The 26,771-nt window shown below is 46.8% G+C and overlaps 1 protein-coding gene across 1 annotated transcript; it reads right to left on the bottom strand.

Moving 5' to 3' along the window:
- Positions 1-1,209: 1,209 nt before the first annotated feature.
- LOC147104234 (2'-5'-oligoadenylate synthase 1-like) lies at positions 1,210-24,556 on the bottom strand. Its single transcript, XM_085961425.1, has 7 exons — positions 24,433-24,556; positions 22,147-22,340; positions 14,807-15,113; positions 13,720-13,892; positions 8,652-8,902; positions 6,739-6,871; positions 1,210-2,054 (listed from the first exon to the last, which is right to left on the bottom strand). The coding sequence occupies exons 2-7, from the start codon at positions 22,318-22,320 to the stop codon at positions 1,812-1,814; spliced, it is 1,281 nt and encodes a 426-aa protein (XP_085817551.1). The 5' UTR covers positions 22,321-22,340; positions 24,433-24,556; the 3' UTR covers positions 1,210-1,811.
- Positions 24,557-26,771: the final 2,215 nt, after the last annotated feature.

The raw sequence follows: 26,771 nt of genomic DNA, 5'->3' as shown, positions 1-26,771 counted from the left end.
AGTTCATCTATCTTGTTACGAATGCTTCATGCATTCAGATAAAGAGCCTTTAATTTAAATTTTTTACCATTATTCCCTGCTTTGACCTTATTCTCTGCTGCACTGCTACCATTAAACTCTCTGTCCCTTCCTGTCACACTCTGCTTATTTTTACCCAAATCGCTACACTGCTCTATTGCCTTAACCTTTCTCTTTAGATTTCTAAATTTCCCTGCACCTGAACCAAGTTCTTTCTTTACTAATGTGAGGTTAGAATGCCTGTGTAATCATGGCAGTGTTGGCTTGCAAACTGAGACCATATCTGAGCAATGTTGCATTGGTGCTCCACTTTGTATCAAAAAGGACAAGATGATGCAATAATAGTCAAGTCATATAATAACAGGTTACACACCATTAGTGACCATTACAAACTGTTGTGTTGTTCAGCACCCAGTACAAATATTAAAAACAATGAAACACGTGTCAGTTCTATCTCCCGCACCTCTGCCCTCACCCCTGCCCCTCCCTCCCGGAACCACGATAGGGTTCCCCTTGTCCTCACCTTTCACCCCACCAGCCTCCACATTCAACGGATCATCCTCCGGCATTTCCGCTACCTCCAAAGTGATCCCACCACCAAACGTATCTTCCCCTCCCCTCCCCTTTCAGCATTCCGCAGGGACCGCTCTCTCCGAGACACCCTAGTCCACTCCTCTATCACCCCAAACAGCCCTTCCCCTTCGCCTGGCACCTTCCCGTGCAAGCGGAGGAGATGTAACACCTGCCCCTATACCTCCCCCCTCCCCAGGGCCCCAAACACCCCTTCCAGGTGAAACAGCGATTTACTTGTACTTCTCGCAATCTAGTATACTGTATTCGCTGCTCACGATGCGGTCTCCTCTACATTGGGGAGACCAAACGCAGATTGGGTGACCGCTTTGCGGAACACCTCCGTTCAGTCCGTAAGGGTGACCCCGAGCTTCCGGTCGCCTGTCATTTCAATTCACCGCTCCATTCCCACTCGGACCTCACCGTCCTTGGCCTCTTGTACTGTTCCACGGAAGCTCAACGTAAACTCGAGGAACAGCACCTCATCTTCCGATTAGGCACTCTGCAGCCTTCCGGTCTCAATATTGAGTTCAACAATTTCAGATCATAACCTCGGCCCCTATTTCATTTTCACTTATATTTTTCCACTCCTTTCCTTCCCCCCCCCCTTTCCTTTTGTTTCTCTCTCACACCTGACAGCTATCTTTTACCCTGCCAGTACACTTTACACCTAATCACAGCCTATTACCATCTCGTCTAGCTTCTAATCTCTTTTACTTCTTTTGGTTCTTTTATTCTTTTGTCCGATCGCAGCCCTGCCTTCGATCTAGTTCCTTTTCTCTCCAGTTTCGAAGAAGGGTCAAACCCGAAACGTCAACTCAAATTTCTCTCCACGGATGTTGCCTGACTTGCTGAGTTTTTCCAGCATTTTCTGTTGTTATTCCACAAAATACTGTTGTATCCAAATTGTGAATTTATTAATGTGAATCTGAAAGGTCACACCAGGAGTAAATACAGTTTAAATCAGCACTAACAAATGAATAAACAAATCATTCTTTGATTGAAGTAGAAGTCAGAGGTCACAAGCATACAGCATATGAAACCCGACAAGCAGCAGTCCCGCCCCCAAAGCGCCCCCATTGATAAAATTCCTCCCCTTGGTTGGGATTGTGTTCCTTGCCAAAAGGTTTGTAACACTGTTCTGAAGCATTGGTTTGCTGTCTCTGGTTGGCATTTTGACAGGCTCTCCAATACTCAGCTAGATTCCTCAGGGCTTTTTTTTGTTACTGTAAGATGCAGCAGGTGGGTTGCGCTTTCAGGTAGATGGTAACATCATCGAAAATTCTGTAATCAGATAGCGTTCTATCTTCATCCAGCATCCGGTCATTCCACTCCAAGTAAAAATTGAGCACTGGGATACTGGTCTGATTCTTGACTTCTTGCTTGATATTTTGAATGGGGAAGAAAGGGTTGATGGATAAACAAATGTCCACGGGCTTCACAGAAACCAGAACACCTTTCACGGGCTGAAAAGGACAAACAGAAAATATTGTAAAATAAACAAGGGGACGCAGGTTTTGTACAAGATACATCACTAATCGCACTGTACTCTATGGTACATTCAGTGCTTCCGTGTTGGTGGGAAGCCAAGCTCGAAAGGAGCACAGGCCTGATGGTCAGTGTGAGAGCGCCATAACCCGACCTCTGAACCATGCTCGCTTTGAATGTGGCCCCCTGCTGGGAGTGCAGGGTCACTGAGCCTACCCTGATATCTATCCAAAATTTAAAACAAACTATAATACCACTGCTTCCTGTTTGTCATGTCATACTTCCTGTATTAAATTTCGGTTTAGCACTTTTTTTGATTGGTTCCTATATTGACACCAGACTTTTTGATTTGGTCGAATTTGATTTAAGAACTCGCAACTCAGTAGCTAAGAAGTGCAACCAGAATCTACCAATAAAGCACAGCAGAACTTGAATCTATCAACTCATTCAAAACAATCTACATCTTTTTGGCTGCAAACAATCAGAACGACAAATTGAGAAAAGTTTACCAATTAAAAAAAACTCAAACTTTTAAGAATGTTTTCCTTTGCCAGTTTTCCCGACATGCCAGTAGCGCCCTATACAGTTATTGTAATTCAGTGGCCCTAATGACAGTACGGACAAATCCAACCCGGCCAATTACCGCCCCATCAGTCTACTCTCAATCATCAGCAAAGTGATGGAAGGTGTCATCGACAATGCTATCAAGTGGCACTTACTCACCAATAACCTGCTCACTGATGCCCAATTTGGGTTCCGCCAAGACGACTTGGCTCCCGACCTCATTACAGCCTTGGTCCAAACATGGACGAAGGAGCTGAATTTCAGAGGTGAGGTGAGAGTGGCTGCCCTTGACATCAAAGCAGCATTTCACCGAGTGTGGCATCAAGGAGCCCTAGTAAACTGAAGTCAATGGGAATCAGGGGGAAAACACTCCACTGGCTGGAGTCATACCTAGCACAAAGGAAGATGGTTGTGGTGACTGAAGGTCAATCATCACAGCCCCAGGACATCGCTGCAGGAGTTCCTCAGGCAGTGTCCTAGGCCCAACCATCTTCAGCTGCTTCATCAATGACCTTCCATCCAACATAATGTCAGAAATGGGGATGTTCGCTGATGACTGCACAGTGTTTAGCACCATTCATAACTCCTCAGATAATGAAGCAGTCAATGCCCGCATGCAACAAGACCTGGACGACATTCAGGCCTGGGCTGATAAGTGGCAGGTAACATTCGTGCCACACAAGTGCCAGGCAATGACTATCTCCAACAAGCGAGAGTCTAACCACCTCCCCTTGATATTCAACGGCATTACCATCGCCGAATCCCCCACCATCAACAGCCTGGGGGATACCATTGACCAGAAACTTAACTGGACCAGCCACATAAATACTGTGGCAACAAGAGCAGGTCAGAGGCTGGGTATTCTCTGTCGAGTGTCTCACCTCCTGACTCCCCAAAGCCTTTCCACCATCTACAAGGCTCATGTAAAGAGTGTGATGGAATACTCTCCACTTGCCTGGCTGAGTGCAGCTGCAACAACACTCAAGAAGCTCGACATCATCCAGGACAAAGCAGCCCATTTCATTGGCACCCCATCCACCACCTTAAACATTCACTCCCTCCATCACCGGCGTACCGTGGCTGCAGTGTGTACCATCTACAAGATGCACTGCAGCAACTCGCCAAGGCTTCTTCGGCAGCACCTCGCAAACCCGCGGCCTTTTCCACCTAGAAGGACAAGAGCAGCAGGCGCATGGGAACACCAGCACCTCCAAATTCCCCTCCAAGTATATCGCCGATCCTTCATCGTCACTGGGTCAAAATCCTGGAACTCCCTCTCTAACAGCACTGTGGGAGTACCTTCACCACACAGACTGCAGCGGTTCAAGAAGGCAGCTCACCACCACCTTCTGAAGGGCAACTAGGGATGGGCAATAAATGCTGGCCTTGCCAGTGACACCCAGATCCCATAAGTGAATTTTTAAAAAAATTACAGAGCGTATCGGTGACCCAAGTGAGCAATGCCACAGGAAATCCACCAATATATTAAACAAAAACATCGCTGGTTCAGACATTTAACATTGACTTCTGATTTTGCTGCTCTTGATAGAGGAATCTAAGTTACTACAGTATGGGATTCTTTGGCTGTTTTTTCACAAGATGAACTTGGACACAAGCTACGCTAGGATGTAGTTTTTAGTAAATGATTGCCTAATGGGGGTTAGCTTACCAAGACAGTCCCATTGCAAGATGGGCGTTTGTTTCTCTCGGAGACCAAAATAATGGACAATTCATCTGACTATTCAGAAGGATACTTCCACCTTTTCTGATCTCCGTCAGGGCTGTGAGAGAGGCTCTTAAAAGTCAGAACATTGACACCAAGAAGCCGTTGAGTAAGAGAAACCTGCTGTCCTAGGTAGTAGGGCAGAGTACAGCGAGATTGTGCTATTAAGTTAAGTTAAACAAACCACCAGAGTGGGCTAGTGCTTAAGTATTCTTTAATGTTGTAACAGTCTACAAACAGAAGTTATACCAATTGTATCAAGTGATTCTCATAAATCTCATTGCTCTGTGTGTTTCACCTACTGTGCAATAAAGTAGCGTGTGATTCAGACTAAACTTCACCTCACCCTATGCTAACTTGGTCTGCCTCCAGAAAGATTGAAGGAGTACATGTGAGTAAGACACGGAAATCTGGCCCAAATCACAGGGTAGTTTCTTCGTTACCCTCCTGGGTCTCACTACTGTACAAGTAGATGTACGGCAGCGGGAGTCAACTTCTATAAAAGAGTAGGCACACAGGCCACTTCAAGGAGCGACTGACACCACTGACCCAAGAAGATAACTATGCCAGTTCTGAATTTGTGACACTCATACTCTGGATCATGAGAACGTAAGAAATCATAGAACACGAAAAAGCCCACAAAGTGCCTCTGATGGCTCATTGAGTAAATATTGTTTGTGCTATGTTAGTGAGCCAATCAGATTCACTCTTTGGTCCATGTTGCTTGAGCCAGTCAGAGCTAGTATAGCAGTAGGGTTGCTGTAATTTGCCTCAGTGTCCATGGGTTATGCAGGGGAGAAAATGTATCCGTCATGGTTACCACTCCCGATCGCAATCTGTGACCCCCTACTAGAAGTGCACACATGTGGACATCACAGGAGGAGATGTTTGGGCTCAGTTGTAAACCCACCCTCCTCCCAATCGAATCGACGACTGCCACTCATTGTCACGATTCACACATGAAGACTGGCCACTTGTTTGAGGTACCAGAGGGCTGCCAAGGCCTATGGGACTTTACCACAGCACAGGCCTTAGAGAGGGTGCAGAAGAGATTTACTAAAATGGTACCAGGGATGAGGGACTTCAGTTATGTGGAGAGACTGGAGAAGCTGGGTTTGTTCTCCTTAGGGCAGAGAAGGTTAAGAGGAGATTTGATAGAGGTGTTCAAAATCATGAAGGGTTTTGATAGAGTAAATAAGGAGAAACTGTTTCCAGTATCAGAAGGGTCAGTAACCAGAGGACACAGATTTAAGGTGATTGGCAAACGAACCAGAGGCGACAGGAGGAAACATTTTCTTTTACACAGCGAGTTGTTGTGATCTGGAGTGCGCTGCCTGAAAGGCTGGTGGAAGCAGAGTCAATAGAAACATTCAAAGGAGAATTGGATAAATAGTTGAAGGGAGAACAATTACAGGACTATGGGGAAAGAGCAGGGGAGTGGGACTGGTTGGATAGCTCCACCAAACAGCCAGCACAGGCACGATGGGCCGAATAGCCTTTCTGTGCTGTATCATTCTATGGCCGGAATTTTCTCCAGGTAGGCGGGTTGGGGGCGGGGGGCCTCCGAGGAGGCTGGGAAACCTGGGAGGCCGTGATTCCCACAGGCCCTGCCAACTTTAACAGCGGGGCCCGATTTGCATGTGAGGCCTCAGATTCCTGCCCACAGCCAGGTTGAGAGGCTGGCTTCCTGCGGGCGGGTAGGCCTGTAGAGGCAGAGTGGGAGCAAGTGGTCGGTCCGGGGGAGGGATTGCGGGAGGATCGGGGATCGGCAGGGGAGGATCGGGTATCGGCAGGGAATGATCGGCGATGGGTGGGGAGGAGCGGAGATGGGTGGATGGTGGTCGGGGAGATCGAGGATTGGCGGGGGTGGTGGGGGGGGGGGGGTGGGGAGAGAGAGAATTGGGGCCGGCCTCAGCATCATCGGTGGGGTGGGGGGGGCCTCATGGTGGGGATCGGAGGCCTGGGGAGGTGGTCGGAGGCCCTGTGATGGAGCGGATATGGGGTCAGAAGCTCATCTCAGGGTCAAATAGGAGGCCAAGGTTGCAAATGGTCTGGTTCAGCTTCAGACAGTGGCCAGGGAGAGGGATGGTGTCGATGGCTAGGGAATGGACTTTGTGGCAGGGACCGAAGGCAATCATAAACTAAATGAGGATTACAGAAAATAATCCAAAATTGAGGGTCAGGTGATCTAACAAAATGTCTTTGCGGTTTATGAACCCTTTGATCGGATTACCTTGTAATCTGTCCCTTCCTCATCAAGTGCCCACTGAGTACAATTGTTGTCTGATATAAATCGTGTATATCCCTCTAGGTGTTCCCTCTTAGCAAATTCCAGTATTTTGGTACTACACCATGTGCTTCCTGTGATATTTTACCTTAACATCCCAGGGGATGACGTTCCACAAACAGTTCTGCTCTAAACAATTTTCGGCCTCTCTTGCAACTAGGTCCCATCGAGCATTTCCGGCAACGTTTCCCGTTGGGTCTGCAGGGTCGAGAATCATTGGCCTAAATGTTCAAACCAACACAAGAATCACCAGTCAAAAGATGTATTTTCATGTACTCCTTCTTTGGACCACACAAAACTCCGGGGATTTATCTTTCAGGCACATTTTTAAGACTCCTCAGTAAACAATTTGTGATTCAGTGAGGCATACACAGTAGAAGAGACATTATATAACCAGCTCTGATAAGTTGTCGAAATGAAACATTTGAACCAAACTATCCCACTTAAGTAAATGTCTCCTTTTTTCTTCCCCTTCCCTTTTTACCTCTCGGGCCTCTACTGACACCATGCTTGAGGAAGCTGTTGAGAGGTGCCCAGGGTGCCCAGTGATGCCATTTGCCCCAAATTTTTGGATTGTCTATTTTGTCTCTGAAGCCAGATTCCATTTATTCAAGACACATCCATTTATTTAATTATTTCCCTCCTGACCCACAATCCGATTCTATGTATTGAAGTTATATTTGGATATTTAACCATTTCCCGGCTGATGTCCCGTGGCACTGCTCACATTAAGCCTCAGGATGTGCTGTTTTATAAAGGCAGGAACATAATTCCACCATGAAAAACACACTGGAGATAAAATTCAACTTCGGCAGAGGCGCAAGACTGTTAAACACCCCGCCCAATTGTCCTTCCCATTGACTCCAATACCTGTTGTCTCCCATCTTCCTAAGTACCCTGGGCTGTAAAAACAGCAAGAGAAAAACACTAAAGTGCATCAGTTCAGAAACAGAGACAGAGGGAGGAGAGACTGACAGAAAAAAATAATGGGGGAACCAATGAAAGAATTGAACAGAGAGGTAGACATCCCAATGAGAACAGTGTGTGTGTGTGTGTGAGCACAAAACGGTGGAAGATAAAGACAGACTCACACAAGAATTGGAGTGGGAAAGAAGTAGAGAGCAGTTACAAGAAGGACATTTTTTCTGTCTGTGAGCAACGCCAAAGGAGTTAAACTATATTATAATAGATTATGTATTACATGGTATAACACACCTGTCATTATAAAATAACCATATCTCCCAAACTACAGTGTACAGCACCACAGGAAATCCACCAGCATTGAATTAACTATACTTAGATCAGTTATCATAGGATCAAGTGCTACATGGGGAAGTGAGAGCAATAACAATGAGTTACTATTAACCATACAGTCCATATATGGAGATGTTTGGAGGTACCGCTAAGATAAATAGGTATATGTATAAGTAGTTACTAGTAGAGCAAGAACTAGTGACTAAAATATTTGCATTAATGTGTTATTAGTTACATAGGAAGATTGGAATTCCTAGACGATAAACCATCCTGGTAGTCGCAAGATACAATGATAATGGAGTTGTTGACTAATCACAGCAATCGATCTCGATCAATTACTCGACAACAGACCCAGACATGAGGCGAGGAAAACCCCATTGGTGGAGAGCTTTGGGAACCATAACCCCAAAGTCACCTATTCCTCCCAAACATGCTACACTTACCACATGTTATGCCTCAAATTACTCATATATTGCATCCCAAAATGTTATATTTTCAAAAGAAATCTATCTAATTTGCATCTGAATGACTCAATACGATTCAGTAATAACTTGCAAAGAGAATTGGATAAATACTGCAAGGGGAAAAATTAGCAGGGCTATCGGAAAAGGGCAAGGGAGTGGGATTAATAGGATAGCTCTTCCAAAGAGCTGGCACAGGCATGATGGGCAGAATGGCCTCCTTCTGTGCTCTATCATTCTATGGTTCCCCATCAAGAAAAATACTGTAAAAAAAAGTCCAACTTACCTTGGTTGTCGGAGTTTATTTTTCAGGAAATTGCCAACAGGGACACAGTCGAAGTTGTAGTTGTCGGTCCAGAACATCCACAGCTCTTTGTATTTGACAATCAATTCCATGACTGTGCAAAATCCTTCGGCGGTGTTGAAATTCTCTCCCCCCTCAGCGCTCTCCCATGCGTAGATGATCAGCAGCTCCAGGGCGTACTTTGGTGGGAGGAACTCTCCACGTTTTAGTTGATGTTTGTACGGGTGAACATACTGTTGGATAAAAATAAGTCAACGCATAGGCCTGTGATCCTTGCACTTTCTCGTTCGAAGCACTTAAAAGTAAACGTTGCCAGGCAAGGCTTCCAGTGCAGAGTCTCGGTTGAATGGAGTACAAATTGAAGAAAACATTTTTGTGTTTGTGTTTTTTTTTAAAGAGTAAATACAGAAAAACTGTTTCCACTGGCAGAAGGATCAGTAACCAAAGGGTCAGCCTTAAGATAACTGGCAAAAGAACCAGCGGGGAGATGAGGAGAAGTTCTATTACGCAGCGAGTTATGATGATCTGGAATGCACTGCCTGTAAGGGCAGTGAAAGAAGATTCAATCGTAACTTTCAAAAGGAAATCGGATATATACTTGAAAAGGAAAGGTTTGCAGGGCTGTGGGGAAAGAGCAGGGGAGTGGGACTAATTGGATTGCTCTTTCAAAGAGCCGGCACAGACATAATGGGCCGAATGGCCTCCTTCTGTGCTGTATCATTCTGTGAATTGAGTGCAGAGGCCATGGCTGGAAAATCACAAATTGGTCGCATTGATCTTTATGCCCGATTCTTTGATCTACACTTCTGTTGAGGGAGACTCTGCATCTACAGCCTCGCTTTACAAAGTTTAGCCTTTAGTGCCGACACTTTTTGCATAAATCTTCGTACTTATCAAGATGAGGATGGGAATAGAACCATTTCCACTTTTGGCATCAAGTGTTAACACCAAGCACTCCTCAGAGTAGGTACAGCATGGGTTACGTGCAGAGTGATCCTCCAGCTGAACTATCCGATCAAGCACATCCCAAGCAGCTATAATATAGGTTGGGTGAAAGACAAAGCTTCCTTCCCTCTGGCCCAACCTTAAAACATCCCCTGCTACATCCAAACATCCCCTGCTACATCCAAACATCCCCTGCTACATCCAAATGTTTGGAGCTCAGGACTGGCTACATGTCAAAACCAGTGACTGGGCCAAATAGAATCACAGAATCAAATAAAGGTTACAGCACAGAAGGAGCCCATTCGGCTTGTCGAGCCCGTGCCGGCTCTCTGCAAGAGCAATTCAGCTAGTCCCACTCCCCCGCCCTTTCCCCGTAGCCCTGCAAATTTTTTCCCCTCAGGTACTTACCCAATTCCCTTTCGAAAGCCACGATTGAATCTGCCTCCACCACCCTTTCAGGCAGTGCATTCCAGATCATAACCACTCGCTGCGTAAAAAAGTTTTTCCTCATGTCGCCTTTGGTTCTTTTGCCAATCACCTTGAATCTGTGGCCTCTGGTTCTCGACCCTTCTGCCAATGGGAACAGTTTCTCTCTATCTACTCTGTCTAGACCCCTCATGATTTTGAATACCTCTATCAGATCTCCTCTCAACCTTCTCTGCTCTAACAAGAACAACCCCAGCTTCTCCAGTCTAGCCACGTAACTGAAGTCCCTCATCCCTGGAATCATTCTCGTAAATCTTTTCTGCACCCTCTCTAAGGACTTCACATCCTTCCTAAAGTGCGGTGCCCAGAATTGGACACAGTACTCCAGTTGAGGCCGAACCAGTGTTTTCTTAAGGTTCATCATAACTTCCTTGCTTTTGTACTCTATGGGCTGGATTTTACTCACCAAGATGAATTGGGGGCGTGATTGCTGCCTTCTGGGTTCTAGTCCCACCTCCAGTGACGTCCGACGCACAGACGCTATCTTCCCTGATTGGCCCTGTTAAGCCCGCCCTGTGGGCTTGCTGGCCAATTAAGGGAAAGCCGGTGTCAGATGACGTCAGTTGATGACGCTTCATCTGCCGGTTTTCTATTTTTGACAGATGATTTGACAGTGTTTGACAGCATTGAGGTGTTGTCAAACACTGACAATCACTGTACAAAGGTGAGCCCTTGCACCTAGGCTCTCCAATGACTCTCTGCTTAGGATAAAACAGATGGCAGCTGTAGGTGAGGGTACAGGAGCAATCTGCCACTTCTCCCATTGAGGTGAGGCCACACAAACACTTCAAAGCTTGTCACCTACAGAAAAATCTAAACACATTATAAATGACTTTCCCAACATTTCCTTACCTCTGATACTCACCAGTGTCCCATTGCATTCTTCACACCACTTCTGCAGCTGTCATCTATACACAAACATTATAACAGACCCACAGCACACCTCACTTATCCTGGCGGGGTTCCCCAACATTGAGAAGCCACAGCAAAAGTCTAAAAATTAGAAAAAGCCTCTTAACTGCCTGTTAACTACAGGAAACTCTTTGGTATCCGGCACCGACGGGACTGGCATGTTGCTGGTTGATCAAAAATTCCAGATGACGGAGAGGGTTATCTACCGAGGTTATTTTTAACAAAGAAAAATTTAAAAAATCAAGAAATGTACAGTATACAGTAATTGGGTACTCGCCTACAGAATATTGTGTTAAATGGATGATGGAAGATGCTTGATTAAGTACAGTACTGCCAGTTGAGGGTAATGCAATGCAATGACTACCAGCAGCATGGGAGACACACAGTACTCCTGTAAAATGGCGGATCAGAAGAGACTACCGGCAGCACGGGAGAGTCAGACTCCTGTTACAGGGGTATTGGGGTGTTCCGACCTCAGACAGCGTCAAGAAGCCGAGTAGTGGCAGTTTGGAGAATTACCCCCACTGGCTAACTCGGCCACCGCGGGAGACTCGGACTCGGACTCGGCAACATTGTCGGTTATTGAGGTGTTGTTTTCGGAGTGAGAATTTTGCCGGTTAATAGAGAATTCCAGCTATTTAGGTGCCGTTTAAACAAGAGTTTCCTGTACCTGTTAACAGGCAGTTAAGTGGCTATAATCCTCTTCCCGCCGCTAGGAGTCGGGTCCCTGCGCAAATCAGGGACCCGACACCCGGGAAGATTGGTTGGAGGCGGGTTGGAAGCGGGTTCGGGACCCACTCCCATTCTTTTTGATTTTTCCAGCAGTCCCGCCTCCAAACCCACCTCCTCAGGGCTGGCAAAATCCAGCCCTATGCCTTTACAGGTATTTATGAAGCCCAGTATCCCATATGCTTTTTTAACCACTTTCTGAACCTGCCCTGCCACCTTCAACAATTTGTGTACATATATCCTAGGTATTTCTGTTCATGCACCCCCTTTAGAATTGTACCCTTTAGTTTATATTGCCTCTCCTCGTTCTTCCTACCAAAATGTATCATTTTGCAATTTTCTGCGTTAAATTTCATCTGCCAGGTGTCCGCCCATTCCACCAGATTGTCTATGTCTACTTGAAGACTATCACTATCCTCCTCACTGTTCACTATACTCTGCAAATGTTGAAATTATGCCCCTGTACTCCCAAGTCTAAGTCATTAATATATAATCAAGAAAAGCAGTGGTCCTAGTACCGACCCCTGGAGAACACCACTGTGTAACTTCCTCCAGTACAAAGATCAACCGTTCACCACTGCTCTCTGTTTCCTGTCACTTAGCCAAGTTCGTATTCATGCTGCCACTGTCCCTTTTATTCCACGGGCTTCAACTTTGCTGGCAAGCCTATTATGTGGCACTTTATCAAACGCCTTTTGGAAATCCATGTACAGCACATCAACCGCATTGCCCTCATCAACCCTCGCTGTTAGCTCATCAAAAGACGCAATCAATTAGTTAAACCCAATTTGCCTTTAACAAATCCGTGCTGGCTTTCCTTAATTAATCCACTCTTGTCCAAGTGACTGTTAATTTTGTCCCGGATTATCGTTTCTAAAAGCTTCCCCATTACCGAGGTTAAACTGACTGGCCTGTAGTTGCTGGGATTATCTTTACACCCTTTTTTGAACGATTATACGATTATGCAGAAACTGACAGTGCCAGACATTTTTTTTTTTTTTTTTAAATCGCACTCCGCGCACAAACTGGGAGTCCCGGGGCCAGCCTGAAAGTGTCTGACTCCTCCTGGTTCTGCAACATTGTTATTTTAAACAAGTCACCTGTTGGTGGCATCCACTGTGCAGGAGATTCCCGAGGAGGCCTGCCTCCTGCTCTGTTCACCGGTAATCAATTTCCCAGAGCGGTCCTTAAACAGACGGTAGGCTCCTCATTAACATATGCAGGGGGTCGAACACCTAGCTTAGGCGACCACCCGGGATGTGTAGAAGAGCGGACCGACTAAATTAACAGTGGCCCAAATGCTCACACAGACTGGGTGCAGGATACCCACTGCTAAACCTGTCATTGTTGTGACCCTTTTACATCTGAAAAAACAGGCACAAACTACTGATTTTTAGCCCTCTTTTCCTTCCTCTCTTATTTCTTATTCCATTAAGTCTGGGCTAGATTAGAACCAGGCCAACAAACCTAGAAGAACAGGTTGATGACTGACTGTGCAACCTAATGACCTTAACATTATATCGCTACATTAACATGGTAGCACTGTCTACTGATTTAGGAACCCCGATGGTAAGTAAGTAAGGTCAGTCTGAAAGAGCCCTTACTGGTCAACTAGAGAACTTGGAGACACTGGGTAGAAATTGACCAGCTTATGCTTTTCCATCAATTAAAATGAATGTGTGGGAAACTATTGGCTGGAAACCATAGAGGCGGAATCTCTATAGCACCATGTCAGGGCTGGATCAACTGGTTAGGCTTCAAGAATCATATAGGTTGAAATCATATTGTAGAATATTAGGCAGAAACAAGTCCTATGCTATTTTAACAAAGGTGTCAACCTGTTTATTTTAAATGGTTGGTGCCTTTGTTAAGATAACAGAGAAACACGTTCACAAGTTTGTTGTTCATATGATAAAGCAATTTCAACAGTAGTTGAATGTTGGAGCCTGAAGCACAGGCATATTTAGCCTAAACCTACCACGTTGTACCAGTGCTTCACAAGGCGGATGAGGCCTTTAAGTTTAACTGGGCGACACTTTACAAAGTTCCTCTGAAGTTCGGTGAAGCACGTTGAGAATTCTCCTTCAGTCCCTTCAGTTTCAATCAGGTCTACGTACACCTGGGCATTCGGGCAGGTCCTTGTAAGTTGACCTTCAGGACATTGAAAAGGTGAAATCTTACTGTTCAGGTACTGGACAGTTTAACACAACACAAATTGCTAGTGATTGATGGAACACCATTTTGGAAGGGCTAGAGGTAAAAAGAAAAGTATCTATAAAATGCTGAAAATCTGAAATAAAAACAGAAAATGCTGGAAATGCACAATCGCTTGGAATTTTCACGGGTCTCTCCTGAGGGGCAAAGAGCCTGCACTTGCCCCGACAAGGCCAATTGATGCAAGGGAAACAGGGGGGCCTGGGCAGGGATTGCACCTGCACCCCAGCCTTCTGGGGACCCAGTGCATCTCTTAAAGGGCAGAGGTAGAGACCCCCATGAGGACCTAGGCTACTTTCCTGGCTTGGACCCCAATTGTGGTCTCCGCTTCTATCCTTGAAAAGACTTGCAGTAGGTATATTCTTCTTTGAATAATGCGGCCCATGTACGCGGCTGTTGAGTGTTTCCGCGGAGGGCTTGACACCCACTTCCCCGCATCTGGAAGCCTGAAACCAGAATTCCTGGAGCCTGGGACAGGTGGTTGCCTACGATGCACCTCTAGTGGCCATCCAGCCCTGTGCTAAGGAAAAGGAGGGGCCAACAATGGATTCCATTTCTAGAGATGTCCTGGCTACACTTGGATAGATAAGAGTGAAACCTGGCGTCTCACCAAGCTGGCCAATGGAGGAGAGACGTTGGAGGGGGATGGAGTAGTCAAGATCAAGAACTATGGCGGGACAGACCTGGGGAAGGTTTGGCTTGGTGGGCAAGGGGGTGGGGTGTGGAGGGAGAAACAGCAGAGGCAGCTGAATGGATGGGTTTCTGCTGTTGGTCCACACAATAAGAACTCCTTCAAATATATCTAATTTACCACATTTTCCACCCAACCATTTACATTCAAAACCTCATACCTAAAGCATCAAATGCTGGCAGAACATCAACCGCAATAGAATCAGACAGCTCTGTGGATCTGAACTGGAAGTTCAGGGAACGAGGAGAAAACGGTAAGCCAGACGACAAGGTAATTATTTTGGGTTTTGACATGATGATCTCGAATGCGATGCATTGCTGGCATTGCTGCAGCATATCACGAATTATCTTCAAAATTTCACCCCGATTTTGCTTCTGATCTCTAAAACTTTTGAAGTCACTGACAAAGACAACCAGATCTGCATCCGAGCCATTTTTTAAAGCTGTTCCTTTCCCAGAGGAGCCACCCTGAAAACAAAAGTGAAATAGCAGCACAACCTTTTAAATAAATGATTAGGAAAATGCATTACCACTCAAATCAGCACTGAATCTCAAATCATCAGCTCAGGCCTAAATTCAATGTTAACCTTATAGGCTTCTTATCATCACTTCATAGAATCATAGAATGCTTACAGCACCGCCATTCGGGCCATCAAGCCCATGCTGGCTCTCTACAAGAGCACCTCAGCTAGGCCCACTCCCCCGCACTTTACCCGTAGCCCTGCAAATTTTTCCCTTCAGGTACTTATTGAATTCCCTTTTGAAAACCACGATTGAATCTGCCTCCACCACCCTTTCAGGCAGTGCATTCCAGATCCTAAGCACTTGCTGCGTAAAAAAGCTTTTCCTCCTGTCGCCTGTGGTTCTTCTGCTAATCACCTTAAATCTGTGTCCTCTGGTTCTCGACCCTTCCGCTAACGGGAACAGTTTCTCTCTATCTACTCTGTCTGGACTCCTCGTGATTTTGAACACCTCTATCAAATCTCCTCTCAACCTTCGCTGCTCTAAGGAGTACAACCCCAGCTTCTCCAGTCTTTCCATGTAACTGAAGTCCCTCATATTATGGAACCATTCTTGCAAATCTCTTCTGCACCCTCTCTAAGGCCTTCACATCTTTCCTAAAGTGCAGTGCCCAGAATTAGACACAATACTTCAGTTGAGGCCAAACCAGTGTTTTATAAACGTTCATCATAACGTCCTTGCTTATGCCCAGTATTGCCAACTTTTGCCAAATCCAATAACACAGAGGAGAAATGCAGAAGGGTGAAATTGTGGCTTAAATTCTGATACTTGCTTTGTATTCCATTGAGATTAGAAGGTTGAGGGATGATCTAGATAGGAGCATAAGAAATAGGAGAAGAAGTAGGCCATTCGACCCTTCGAACCTGCTCCGCCATTCAATACGATCATGGCTGATCTTCTACCTCAGCCCTATCTTCCCGCACTATCTTCATATCCCTTGAGTCCCTTAGTATCCAAAAATCTATCGATCTCTGTCTTGAATATACTCAACGACTGAGCATCCACAGCCCTCTGGGGTAGAGAATTCCAAAGATTCACCACCCTCTGAGTGAAGACATTTCTCCTCATCTCAGTCCTAAATGACCAACCCCTTATTCTGAGACTGTGACCCCTGATTCTAGGCTTCCCAGCCAGGGGAAACATCCTCCCTGCATCTACCCTGTCAAGCCCTTGAAGAATTTTATATGTTTCAATGAGATCATCGCTCATTCTTCTAAACTCTAGGGAATATAGGCCTAGTCTACTCAATCTCTCCTCATAGGATAATCACCACATCCGAGGAATCAGTCTAGTGAACCTTTGTTACACTCCCTCTAAGGCAAGTCTATCCTTCCTTAGGTACACAGCACTCCATAAGGCCCTACATAATTGTAGTAAAACTTCTTTACTCTTATATTCTAATCTCTTTGTAATAAAGGCTAACATACCATTTGCTTTCCTAATTGCTTGCTGTACCTGCAAGTTAACTTACTGTGATTCATGTACAAGGACACCTAGGTCCTCTGAACACCAACATTTCCCAGCCTCTCACCATTTAAAAAATATTCTGATTTTCTATTTCTCCTACCAAAGTGGTTAACCGCACATTTCTCCACATTATATTCCATCTGCATGTTCTTGCCCACTGTCTATATCCCTTTGCAGACTCTTTGGGCTGGATTTTCCCAGCCATTAGAGGAGGCGGGTTTGGAGGCGGGACTGCTGGGAAAATGGGAAAAATTGGGAGTGGGTTCCGAACCATCTTCCCGGGAGGCGGGTCCCTGACTTGCACAAGGACCCATCTCCTAGCGGCGGGGAGGGGACTAAAGCCAATTAACTGCCTGTTAACAGGTGGTTAACAGGCAGTTAAGAGGCATTTCCCCATTTTCAGTCTGCTGATGCGGCCTTCCTGACGGCGGGAAACCCTGCCAGGGTCAGCGAGGCGAGCTGTGGGTCTGCTGCAGTGTAAGTGTGCAAATGACAGCTGCTGAGGTAGCGTGATGGGTGCAATGGTGCGCAGGTAAGTATGACAGGTGAGAGACTGTAGGGAGAAATATTTTAATTCTGTTTATATGTATCTGCAGGTGACAAGATTTGATGTTTCTGTGAAGCCTCATCTGACCGGCAATCTCACATGCAGCTGCCATCTGTTTTCTCCTAAGGAGAGGGTCGTTGGTGAGCCTGGGTGCAAGGGCTCACCTTTGGACAGTGATTGTCAGTGTTTGACAGCACCTCAAAGCTGTCAAACACTGATAATTCATCTGTCAAAAAAATTATGGTGCCTGTCACTTTAACAAAACCGGTAGATGAAGCGTCATGCACTGACATCATCTGACACCGGCTTTCCCTAATTCGCTGGCAAGCCGCAGGGCGGGCTTAACAAGGCCAATCAGGGGAAAATAGCATCAGGTCATCAGACGTCGCTGGGGGCGAGTCTAGAACCCGGAAACCAGCAGTCCCGCTCCCAACGTGCCTCCTCAGGTGAGATCCTGGGCTTTGTGTCTTTCTCACAGCTTACCTTCCCACCTTTGTAACATCAGTAAACTTGGATATATTACACTCAGTCCCCTCATCAAAGACATTGATATAGATTGTGAATAGCTGAGGCCCATGCACTGATCCTTGCGGTGCCCCACTAGTTACAGCCTGCCAATCCAAAAATGACCCATTTTTTCCTACTCTCTGTTTTCTGTCCGTTAACCAATCCTCAATCCATGCTAGTATATTATCCCCAATCCCATGAGCCCTAATTTTCTGTAATAACCTCTTGTGTGGCACCTTATCGAATGCCTTCTGAATATCCAAATACGCTACATCCACTGGTTCCCCCATATCTATTCTGCTAGTTACAACCTGAAAAAGCTCGAACAGATTTGTCAAACATGATTTCCCTTTCATAAATCCATGCTGACTCAGCCACTCATATTATGATTTTCTAAGTGCTCTGTTACCACGTCCCTTATAATAGATTCCAGCATTTCCCCTACTACTAATATCTGGCTAACTGGCCTATAGTTCCCTGCTTTCTCTCTGCCTCCTCAAGATATTTCAAATGATAAAGGGATTCGACAGGGTAGATAGAGAGAAACTATATCCCAGAACAAGGGGGGTATAGTCTTAAAATTAGAGCTAGGTCATTTAGGAATGAAACCAGGAAGCAGTTCTTCACATAAAGGGAAGTAGAAATCTGGGCGCCAGGGCTTTAGCGCCGGAAAGTTAGCGCCGGCGCTAAGTCCCCCTGCGCGCGCCAAAAATTCAGTAGCGCCGCGCCCAAACGGCTGCCGGCGCTACTGAAGGGTGTTTGCGCCTGAAAATGGGCGCTACCTGCCGCATTGCGGCGCTATTCCGGCGCTGCGGCGCCCGATGCGGTGCGGCAGGCTCGGGAAGTGCAGGCCACCTCCTTCAGTTAAGGAGGAGCTGCCTGCACCCGCCCGCTGGCCGATAAAATCTTCACAAAAATGAGCCCGGCACCTCGGGGAAGTGCCGGGCTCGCAGCCCAGAAGCATCTGTTCCGCAGGGGGGGGGGGGGGTGGTGGAGGAGTCCGGGGAGGGAGGTGCGGGCAGGCGGCCGGCGGGAAAGCGGCCGGCCGCCGCGCGACCTTAATGCGCCGGCGCAAACTCCTGTAAGACTCGGTTGCCAGAGTCTTAGTTGCGGCTGCCACGGGCGAGGCGGCCGCAACTCAATTTCGGCGCTGGGGCCCGTCACCATGGCAACCGGGACGCTGCGCACACCGATGACGTCATCGGTGCCGGCGCAGCGCAACCGGTCTACCGCCGATGGTAGGGCCCCAGGGAATTTCTGAACCAGCTGTAAGTCCAGCGCAATGACCTCTAGCGCCGCAAAATGGGCGCAAAGCCCACTCAATTTCTAGGCCCTGGACTTCTCTCCTCCAGAAGGCTGTAGATGCTGGGTCAAGTGACATTTTCAAGACTGAAATTGATAGATTTTAGTTTGGTCAGGGTATCGAGGGATATGAATCAAAGGAGTTGAGATACAGATCAGCCATGATTTAATTGAATGGCGGAACAGGCATGAGGGAATATGGGTCAGGAATTCAGCTTGGGATCGAAACAGTCTGGTTCAGCCTAAGGGAGCTGCCAAGGGGAAGGATAAAGTTAGCCACAAGGACCCTGAATTTGCAGAGACAGCCAAAGACAATGGGTTAGAAATCTGTCCGTGCAGCGCCTGTTCTTCATGCACTAAGCAGCCTCTTAAGCCTTCATTATAGTAAGCAAGAACCGCACGCTCATTACAAGCCGGAATATTGGTACGGTCCAGAAAATGTTGGGGTACAGTGCCCACGCCTGAAACGGGCGTTAGGCCCTTTGCATAAACAAATAAGGGTCCAAATGGCTGTTTGAGGCCCCCACTGCAAGATGGGGTGGTAGTTTAAGGACAGATGGATGAGGGGTGGGGGTTTTTTCTGAGGAGAGGGTGATGGCAGCAATTTTGAAAGTGGAGTGTACAGTGCCTGAGGAGAGGGAACCATTTACAATGCCATTAAGTATAGGGACATTGAAGGGAAGTTAGAGGGCCAGGAGGAATGGAGTCGAGAGCAGGAGGTAGGTCCCATGGACAATATGAGCTGGGAAAGGGCATGGGGAAGATGAGGATAAACCAGAGAGAAACAGGGTTTCAGTGATCGGGAGGAGGAGAACTGGGGGAATGTTTGGCCTGGTGGGCAATGGGAAGAGGCGAAGCAGCAGAGGCAGCTGAATTGTGGTGACAACAAAATCCATCTTATCACTCTCGCTGGTGAGGAGGGGTCTGGGAAAGGCAATTAAAGAGACAGTTGGCAGTGGAGAGAAGGAGCCTGGGATTATCTTTACCCTCCAGGATGATCCTAGAATAGTGGGCAATTTTTACAATGGGCAGCGAGGCCCCGTAGAGCTTGATGTGGTCCAGTCAGATCAGGTGATAGATGGACAGCAGGTACATGACAGCTTGTGTCCCTTGGATGAGAGAGCAAAGATGGGGGCCATAGTCGGGGGAACAAGTGAGATGGGAGTCAGTGAAGATTTACTGGAGATGAAGGCATTGAAAGTGGTGGTGAGGATGTCGTTGAGCAAATCAAAAGCTTCAGGGGTATCGTGACAAAGGCTCGGCAGTTGGAAGTTAAAGAGTGCAGTTTAAAGTGACTTGGGGGAGAATTGTTTCCATATTCACCTTCAGCATAACATAAAAATTCAGTTTGAACTTTCTGGCACAGATATCATCTCTGTCTTTGTTTCCTTTCTTTTCCTTTATTCCACCCCCACAACCCAATTTTTCTTCCCTGTTCTACTGAAGGTATTAATTCATGTCCCAAGGCCACCGAAACCACTCTGGAACCTCGCTCGAGGGCCATTCCTCATCACCCTAGACAGTGGATGTTACTGGGTAATTTGATAATGGGGGAGTATCCTAACTGAGATTGATCCCCGTGACATCAGGGTCATTGAAAAGGAAGCTTGCATGATTCTCCCTCTCCCTAGTCACGAGGCTCTGAGACCAGTTGTAGCGGCCCTGCTGCCCTAGCTGAGATTACATAACTCAACAAAGGCCTGGTATTGATCCTGGAACCTGCCCGGTCTGAATGGCTCAGTATCATATTGGCGCAATTATTCAATGAGACACCAAAGGTGCTATAGTGTTTTCCAGTATAAATACTCTTTTGCTGGTCTATTTCACACAGAATCACAGAAACCCCACAGTGCAGATAGAGGCCATTTCGGCCCATCGAGCCTGCACCGACACATATCCCACCCGATCCCCGTAACCCCTACACCAACACATATCCCACCCTATCCCTGTAACCCCACGTATTTAATCCCCCTAACACTAAGGGTCAATTTATCATAGCCAATCAACCTAACCCGCACATCTTTGGACTGTGGGAGGAAACCGGAGCACCCGGAGAAAACCCACGCAAACACAGGGAGAATGTGCAAACTCCACACAGACAGTCGCCCGAGGCCGGATTCAAACCCGGGTCTCTGGCGCTGTGAGGCAACAGTGCTAACCACTATGCCACCGTGCTGTCAAGTATTTGATTCTACATAGAAACATAGAAGGTAGGAGCAGGAGTAGGCCAATCGGCCCCTCAAGCCTGCTCCGCCATTCAATGAGATCATGGCTGATCATCCAAATTCAGTACCCGGTCCCTGCCTTCTCCCCATATCCCTTGATCCCTTTAGCCTTAAGAAATATATCCAACTCCTTCCTGAATATATTTAATGAATTGGCCTCAACTGCCTTCTGTGGTAGAGAATTCCACAGGTTCACCACTCTGGGTGAAGAAATTCCTCCTCATCTCTGTCCTAAATGGCTTACCCCTTATCTTTAGACTGTGACCCATGGTTCTGGACTCCCCCGCCATCGGGAACATCCTTCCTGCATCTAGTCTGTCCAGTCCTGTTAGAATTTTATAAGTTTCAATGAGATCCCCTCTCATTCTTCTAAACTCCAGCGAGTATAAGCCCAATTGACCCAATCTCTCCTCATACGTCATTCCTGCCATCCAGGTATCAGTCTGGTGAATCTTCGCTGCACTCCCTCCATGGCAAGATATCCTTTCTCAGGTAAGGCGACCAAAACTGCACACAATACTCAAGGGGTGGTCTCACCAAGGCCCTGTACAACTGCAGCAAGACATCCTTGTTCCTGTACTCGAATCCTCTTGCTACGAATGCCAACATACCATTTGCCTTCTTAACTCCTGCTGCACCTGCATGCTTACCTTCAGTGACTGGTGCACAAGGACACCCAGGTCTCATTGCACTTCCCCTTCTCCCAATCTATTGCTGTTCAGATAATAATCTGCCTTCCTGTTTTTGCCACCAAAGTGGATAACCTCGCATTTATCCACATTATACTGCATCTGCCATGCATCTGCCCAATCACCCAACCTGTCCAAATCATACTGCAGTTTCTCGGCATCCTCCTCACAACACGCACGCCCACCCAGCTTTGTGTCATCTGCAAACTTGGAGATATTACATCTAGTTCTGCTGGACTCACCTTTACTGTTTTAATAATTTTGATGGGCCCGTTACCACAGCAACATTGTTTCTTTAAGAAACTGCAGATCTTGTGGATGGTCTCGCCCACCTGCTGATTAAATCTCTGATCGGGTTGGAGATCATTAAAAATAAATGTATCCAGGTTACGAGGAGGTAAGTGATAAAATTCCATCTTATGCTTCACGGATTTCTCTGGAAAAAACAAATAAATGAAACTAGAATTTAGTAACTGTTACTTCAACTCAGGCTGTACAACTCTGGATCTGGGCACATCATTGAGCTTCGACACTCCTCTGATCATTATTTCCCCAGGCTACGGTTTCACAGGTTTCACTTGCTCAGCAGTTGCATGATTCATTTAAAGTTTAAAAGTTATATTGAAAATCTTATTCCTTTAGGATTTTTCCAAGATCAGGGGAAAGTGTCTGTCTGGCCTCTGCTAGATTTGGTACAAAGTGCCAGTAAGGGAGTGGATTTTAATCTGTGAAAGGACTCTGCTAGCCCTCGCAATGCTGGATGGCAATAACATGCTGGTATTACTACATTCCAGCGTTGCTATAGCAATAATGACGGAAAATGTGGCAACTGTCATTAGTGCCTTATCTGGTTAGGCCCATCCCTTTTAGGGCAGGCACTTCTGTAAGTATTATCCTAAGATCACTAAAGTGACAAAAACCATAGGAGATCTGCTGGTTCCTACAGGATCAATGACATTGAACACATCAAGCCCGAAATTCCTCATGGTGCAATCCCAGCAGTTATACTGGGATCACGCCTGATGGTGCGCTCTAGGACTGAACCTGCTGGAGTCTGAGGTCAACAGGAGGGTAACCTCATTTGTTCGGGGCAAGTGGGCACAAGTTGTCACCTACCTGTGCCTAGGGTTGCAGTATTGCCAAACTCAGCGCTTCATAAATCAGGAGACAAACTCTTAAATGTCATGAGATTTGGTACAGAAATCACACACATAAACCAATATAGATTGAGAAATGGTTTATAAACCTCATTAGTGGCTTTATTCCCCTTTCCTTCAACCACCTCTCCTTAAATGCTGCATTCCACAGCCTCACCACCCTTTGTGTAAACCTTTCCTCCCCTTGCTCGAGAACCCCTCCCCCCTCACTGGAAACCCGTCTCTTTCTACCTACTCTGTCCAGCTCTTCATTATTTTAAAATGTCTCTATCAAATCAAATTTAATCTTCTCAGTTCTAACAAAAGTAGTCCTATTTTTTCCAAGCCTTTCTTCATATTTGTTAAGATAAATTTATTTGCACAGGGCAGTTGGAACATGAAATGCTTTACCACAGGCAGTGCTCTGAGGAGAGAACATCGCATCTTTTAAAGAAAAGCTGCACAAATATTTGAAGCAAATGATGATACAGGGCAGCGAGAGAGTGGAGCAGGGGGGTTGGTTTTTGGATTGCTCTGGTAAAGGGGCTAGCACATACATGATGGGCTGAATGGACTCCTTCTGTGCTGTCAGCTTCTGTGGTGACAATGACAGAAATGCTGATCTCGGCCAAGGATTAAAGCCAATAAATCTGAGGGCCGGTCAGTTACTGAGCACTGACAGCAGTCAGAACAAGGGTCTCAGTCTAAACCTTGAATCACCTGCTGACCGACTGGCTGCCGCACCAGTTTCCGGAGCTTCTCCTCCTGCTGGCGGCGGGCCGTGACCGACATTCCGGGGGAGGCAGGCAGTGGACGGCGGCGTCAATGATTGTTTTACGCCCAGGCACAAATCGGCGTAATTTTCCTCTGAAACCCCCCGCCCGGGATTTAGGCGATTGGCACCAGCCGCCACCCAACCGGCGGCTCAGACAGAGACACAGGAGTGGGAGCTGCTGAACTCAGAAGTCGCCAAACCCCCGAGAGGGGCTCGAAGCCCCCTCACTCTTTACTGAGGAAACTCCCAGAAACGGCGGGGACCTGACCCAACTGGGTCTGCGCCAAACTTACGCCGGGAGACTGGCGGTAACCCCCGCGGAATTCAGACAACACCTTTCACCCAATTGCACCAATAAACAAAAATAGCGTTTTATAACTCACTGGAATTAAATCAAGCCCAGAACTATCTGAATAAATTGCTAAAATTCCTTCAGAGACGAGCTAAGACTAAAAACTTGCTGCAAGTTTTAAATAAAAGTTCTAAACAATCTTCCAATCGATTTGATTGTGTCAATTCCGAGTCCAGCTGCGTTATTTTTTATATTTAAACTATTTATGTTATTGTGCATTTTTCTGGAAAGTTTTGCAGAGATTTATGGAAATTGAAGAACTCACCTTTCACGTCGCAGTGACGGAGCAGAATCTGAGGTTTCAGGTCTGAATAATTTTTTTGGATGAGGTTTCGGCTGTTGATTTGCAAGCTGCTGATAATGCAGTAAGTTTCTATTTCCCTATGATATCTGGTTCAGTTTCCATTTCTATTCCGGCTGCAGATCCCGCTGTAAACAGCAGAGGGCGCGCTGCACCGCACTGTGAATATTGTTGGTTTATTTTTACAAACTTCAAAGGGGAGATTGGGGCAACGACACATGGATGCAGCAAACAACAGATTCGATTTGCCCCTCGTCTGTTTTCGGTTGTATTGTGACAGATAAAAGAAGGACTCTACATTCTGGCTGAAAACAATGATCTGCATTTTAGTGCTTTAAAATATAAAATGGCCTGACACAGCCGATAAGGGATTCTGAGAAGTTTAAAAGAGAAGACTGAAATTATTCACTCTGATTATTTCCACGGTGTTCTGCCCTATCTACTCCTGCGCGTGCGCTCTCGATCAGGTCGCGCATTTTTTTATTTCACTTATGGGATCTGGGCATCGCTGGCAAGGCCGGCATTTATTGCCCATCCCTAGCTGCCCTTGAGAAGGAGGTGGTGAGCCACCTTCTTGAACCGCTGCAGTCCGTGTGGTGAAGGTCCTCCCACGGTGCTGTTAGGGAGGGAGTTTGACCCAGCGGCTGTGGACTGCACCAGCACGCTTTCCTCGGCTCCGTGTGGAGAAGGTCAGGGGATTGAAGGGGGAGGAGAGGGGAGAGAAGGAGAGGAACTTTGGGGGGGGAGAAGGTCAGAAATTCAGGAGGGGAAGGTTAGGAACTCGGGAGAGAAGTTCAGGAACTTGTTTGGGGGGGAGCACGTGATCCTGGTCTAAAGGAGGAGGGGGAATGAGAGTAAGAACGTGATCCAGATGGGAAGCTAGATCATGTTCTCCCACCCTCTGTTCGGCCAGGATCACGTTCCTCCACCCCCACCCCCTTTACACTTGCACCACGTTCTCCCTCTCCTCCCCCCACCCCCCACAAGACCGCAGCGGGTCAATAAGGCAGCTCACGACCAATCCTCTCAAGGGCAACTAGAGATGGCCAATAAATTAATTAATTTAAAAAATGAGAGTGTATGCTGTGTTGGTCCTACCAACATGCATAACATTACATTTATGTGTTATTTGCCGGATGCGACTATTGCAATGTTCTCCTGGCCAGACCCCCACCTTCCATCAGTGAACATGACCCAGGGACTGTAACAGTGAACCCTTGCTCTGTAAACCGGCTACTAAAATATCACACCTGCCCCACGCGACTTCTCTCTTTATGGAAAGTGGAGTGAAAAACGCTCTATTGAGACAAGACACAGCTTCAAACCAATAACGGAGTTATTTGACATTAATAACATGAATGAGCAGTTTACAGCCTCACAGCTCACTCGGGCTCTAGAAGGGAAACACTGGTGCTCGGAGAGCTGCTACCTTAAGACAGTCAGTTCAGGCCCACTGAGTCGTCAATCACCGAGGGCTACAGCCTGTAGAACTCTGGGCAAACAACATACCTCTCACTGACCCAGAACGGCAATCCATCAATACTGAATGAAAACAATCTTTACTGTTAGTCTGAGATACTTGTCAATGACTGTGACTATTCCAGCTAACGGACAGCATGGGGGGTTTGAAGCCACAGCAACTTGTGTAAGTAGTGTCATTGCTGACCCATCTACCCTGGGAGTCTGCTAATTCCCAGGAGGAGCGAGGAAATAAAGCCCGAGGCTCGAGGCCCAGACCGAGCTATTGGGAGCAGCAGCGAGAGCGGACCGAAACAGGCAACGTTCGATAGTGACGTCAGAGATTAAAAGTGATGTCGGCACAAGGGAAGCAGCTGATTGGTGAGCAGTGGGTGAGTGTTTTTTTTTTAAGTTTAAAGCTTATTCTGTTAAGTTAGTTCTTAGTCTTTAAATAAAGATTAGTACTTAGTCTTTTAACTAGTCTGTTAGATAAAGGGATGACAGGAATGGCAGGGCAGCTCAGTCTAGCGGAGTGCACATCCTGTGGCATGTGGAGAGTCACGGACGCTTCGCGTTGCATGGATGACTACATGAGCAGTAGATGCCAGCAGCTGCAACGACTCCAGCGACGGTTTACAGAGCTTGAGCTGCGACTGGAGTCACTGTGGTGTGTCCGCGAGGCTGAGAACTACGTGGATAGCACGTTTAGTGAGGTGGTCACCCCGCAGCCTAAGAGAGAGCGGACAGAGAGCAAGTGGGTGACCAGCAGACAGGAGAAGACCAGGCAGGCAGTGCAGGAAGCCCCAGAGGGCATCTCGCTCTCCAGCCGGTATTTTATTCTGAGC

This window comes from Somniosus microcephalus, chromosome 19 (genome assembly GCF_052327205.1).
Source record: "Somniosus microcephalus isolate GS21.2 chromosome 19, FLI_Smic_1.0, whole genome shotgun sequence".
In the NCBI taxonomy this organism is placed as follows: Eukaryota; Metazoa; Chordata; class Chondrichthyes; order Squaliformes; family Somniosidae; genus Somniosus; species Somniosus microcephalus.
This window is presented reverse-complemented; position numbering and strand designations above follow the sequence as displayed.

Excerpts from the sequence above, each read along its gene's own strand:
- LOC147104234 (XM_085961425.1), bottom strand. The coding sequence starts at position 22,320 with ATGGAATTTTATCACTTACCTCCTCGTAACCTGGATACATTTATTTTT. Across the intron at positions 13,893-14,806 it reads GCCAGCATTTGATGCTTTAG|GTCAACTTACAAGGACCTGC; the intron begins GTATGAGGTTTT and ends AATGTCCTGAAG. Across the intron at positions 8,903-13,719 it reads TGAAGCACTGGTACAACGTG|TATGTTCACCCGTACAAACA; the intron begins GTAGGTTTAGGC and ends TTTATCCAACAG.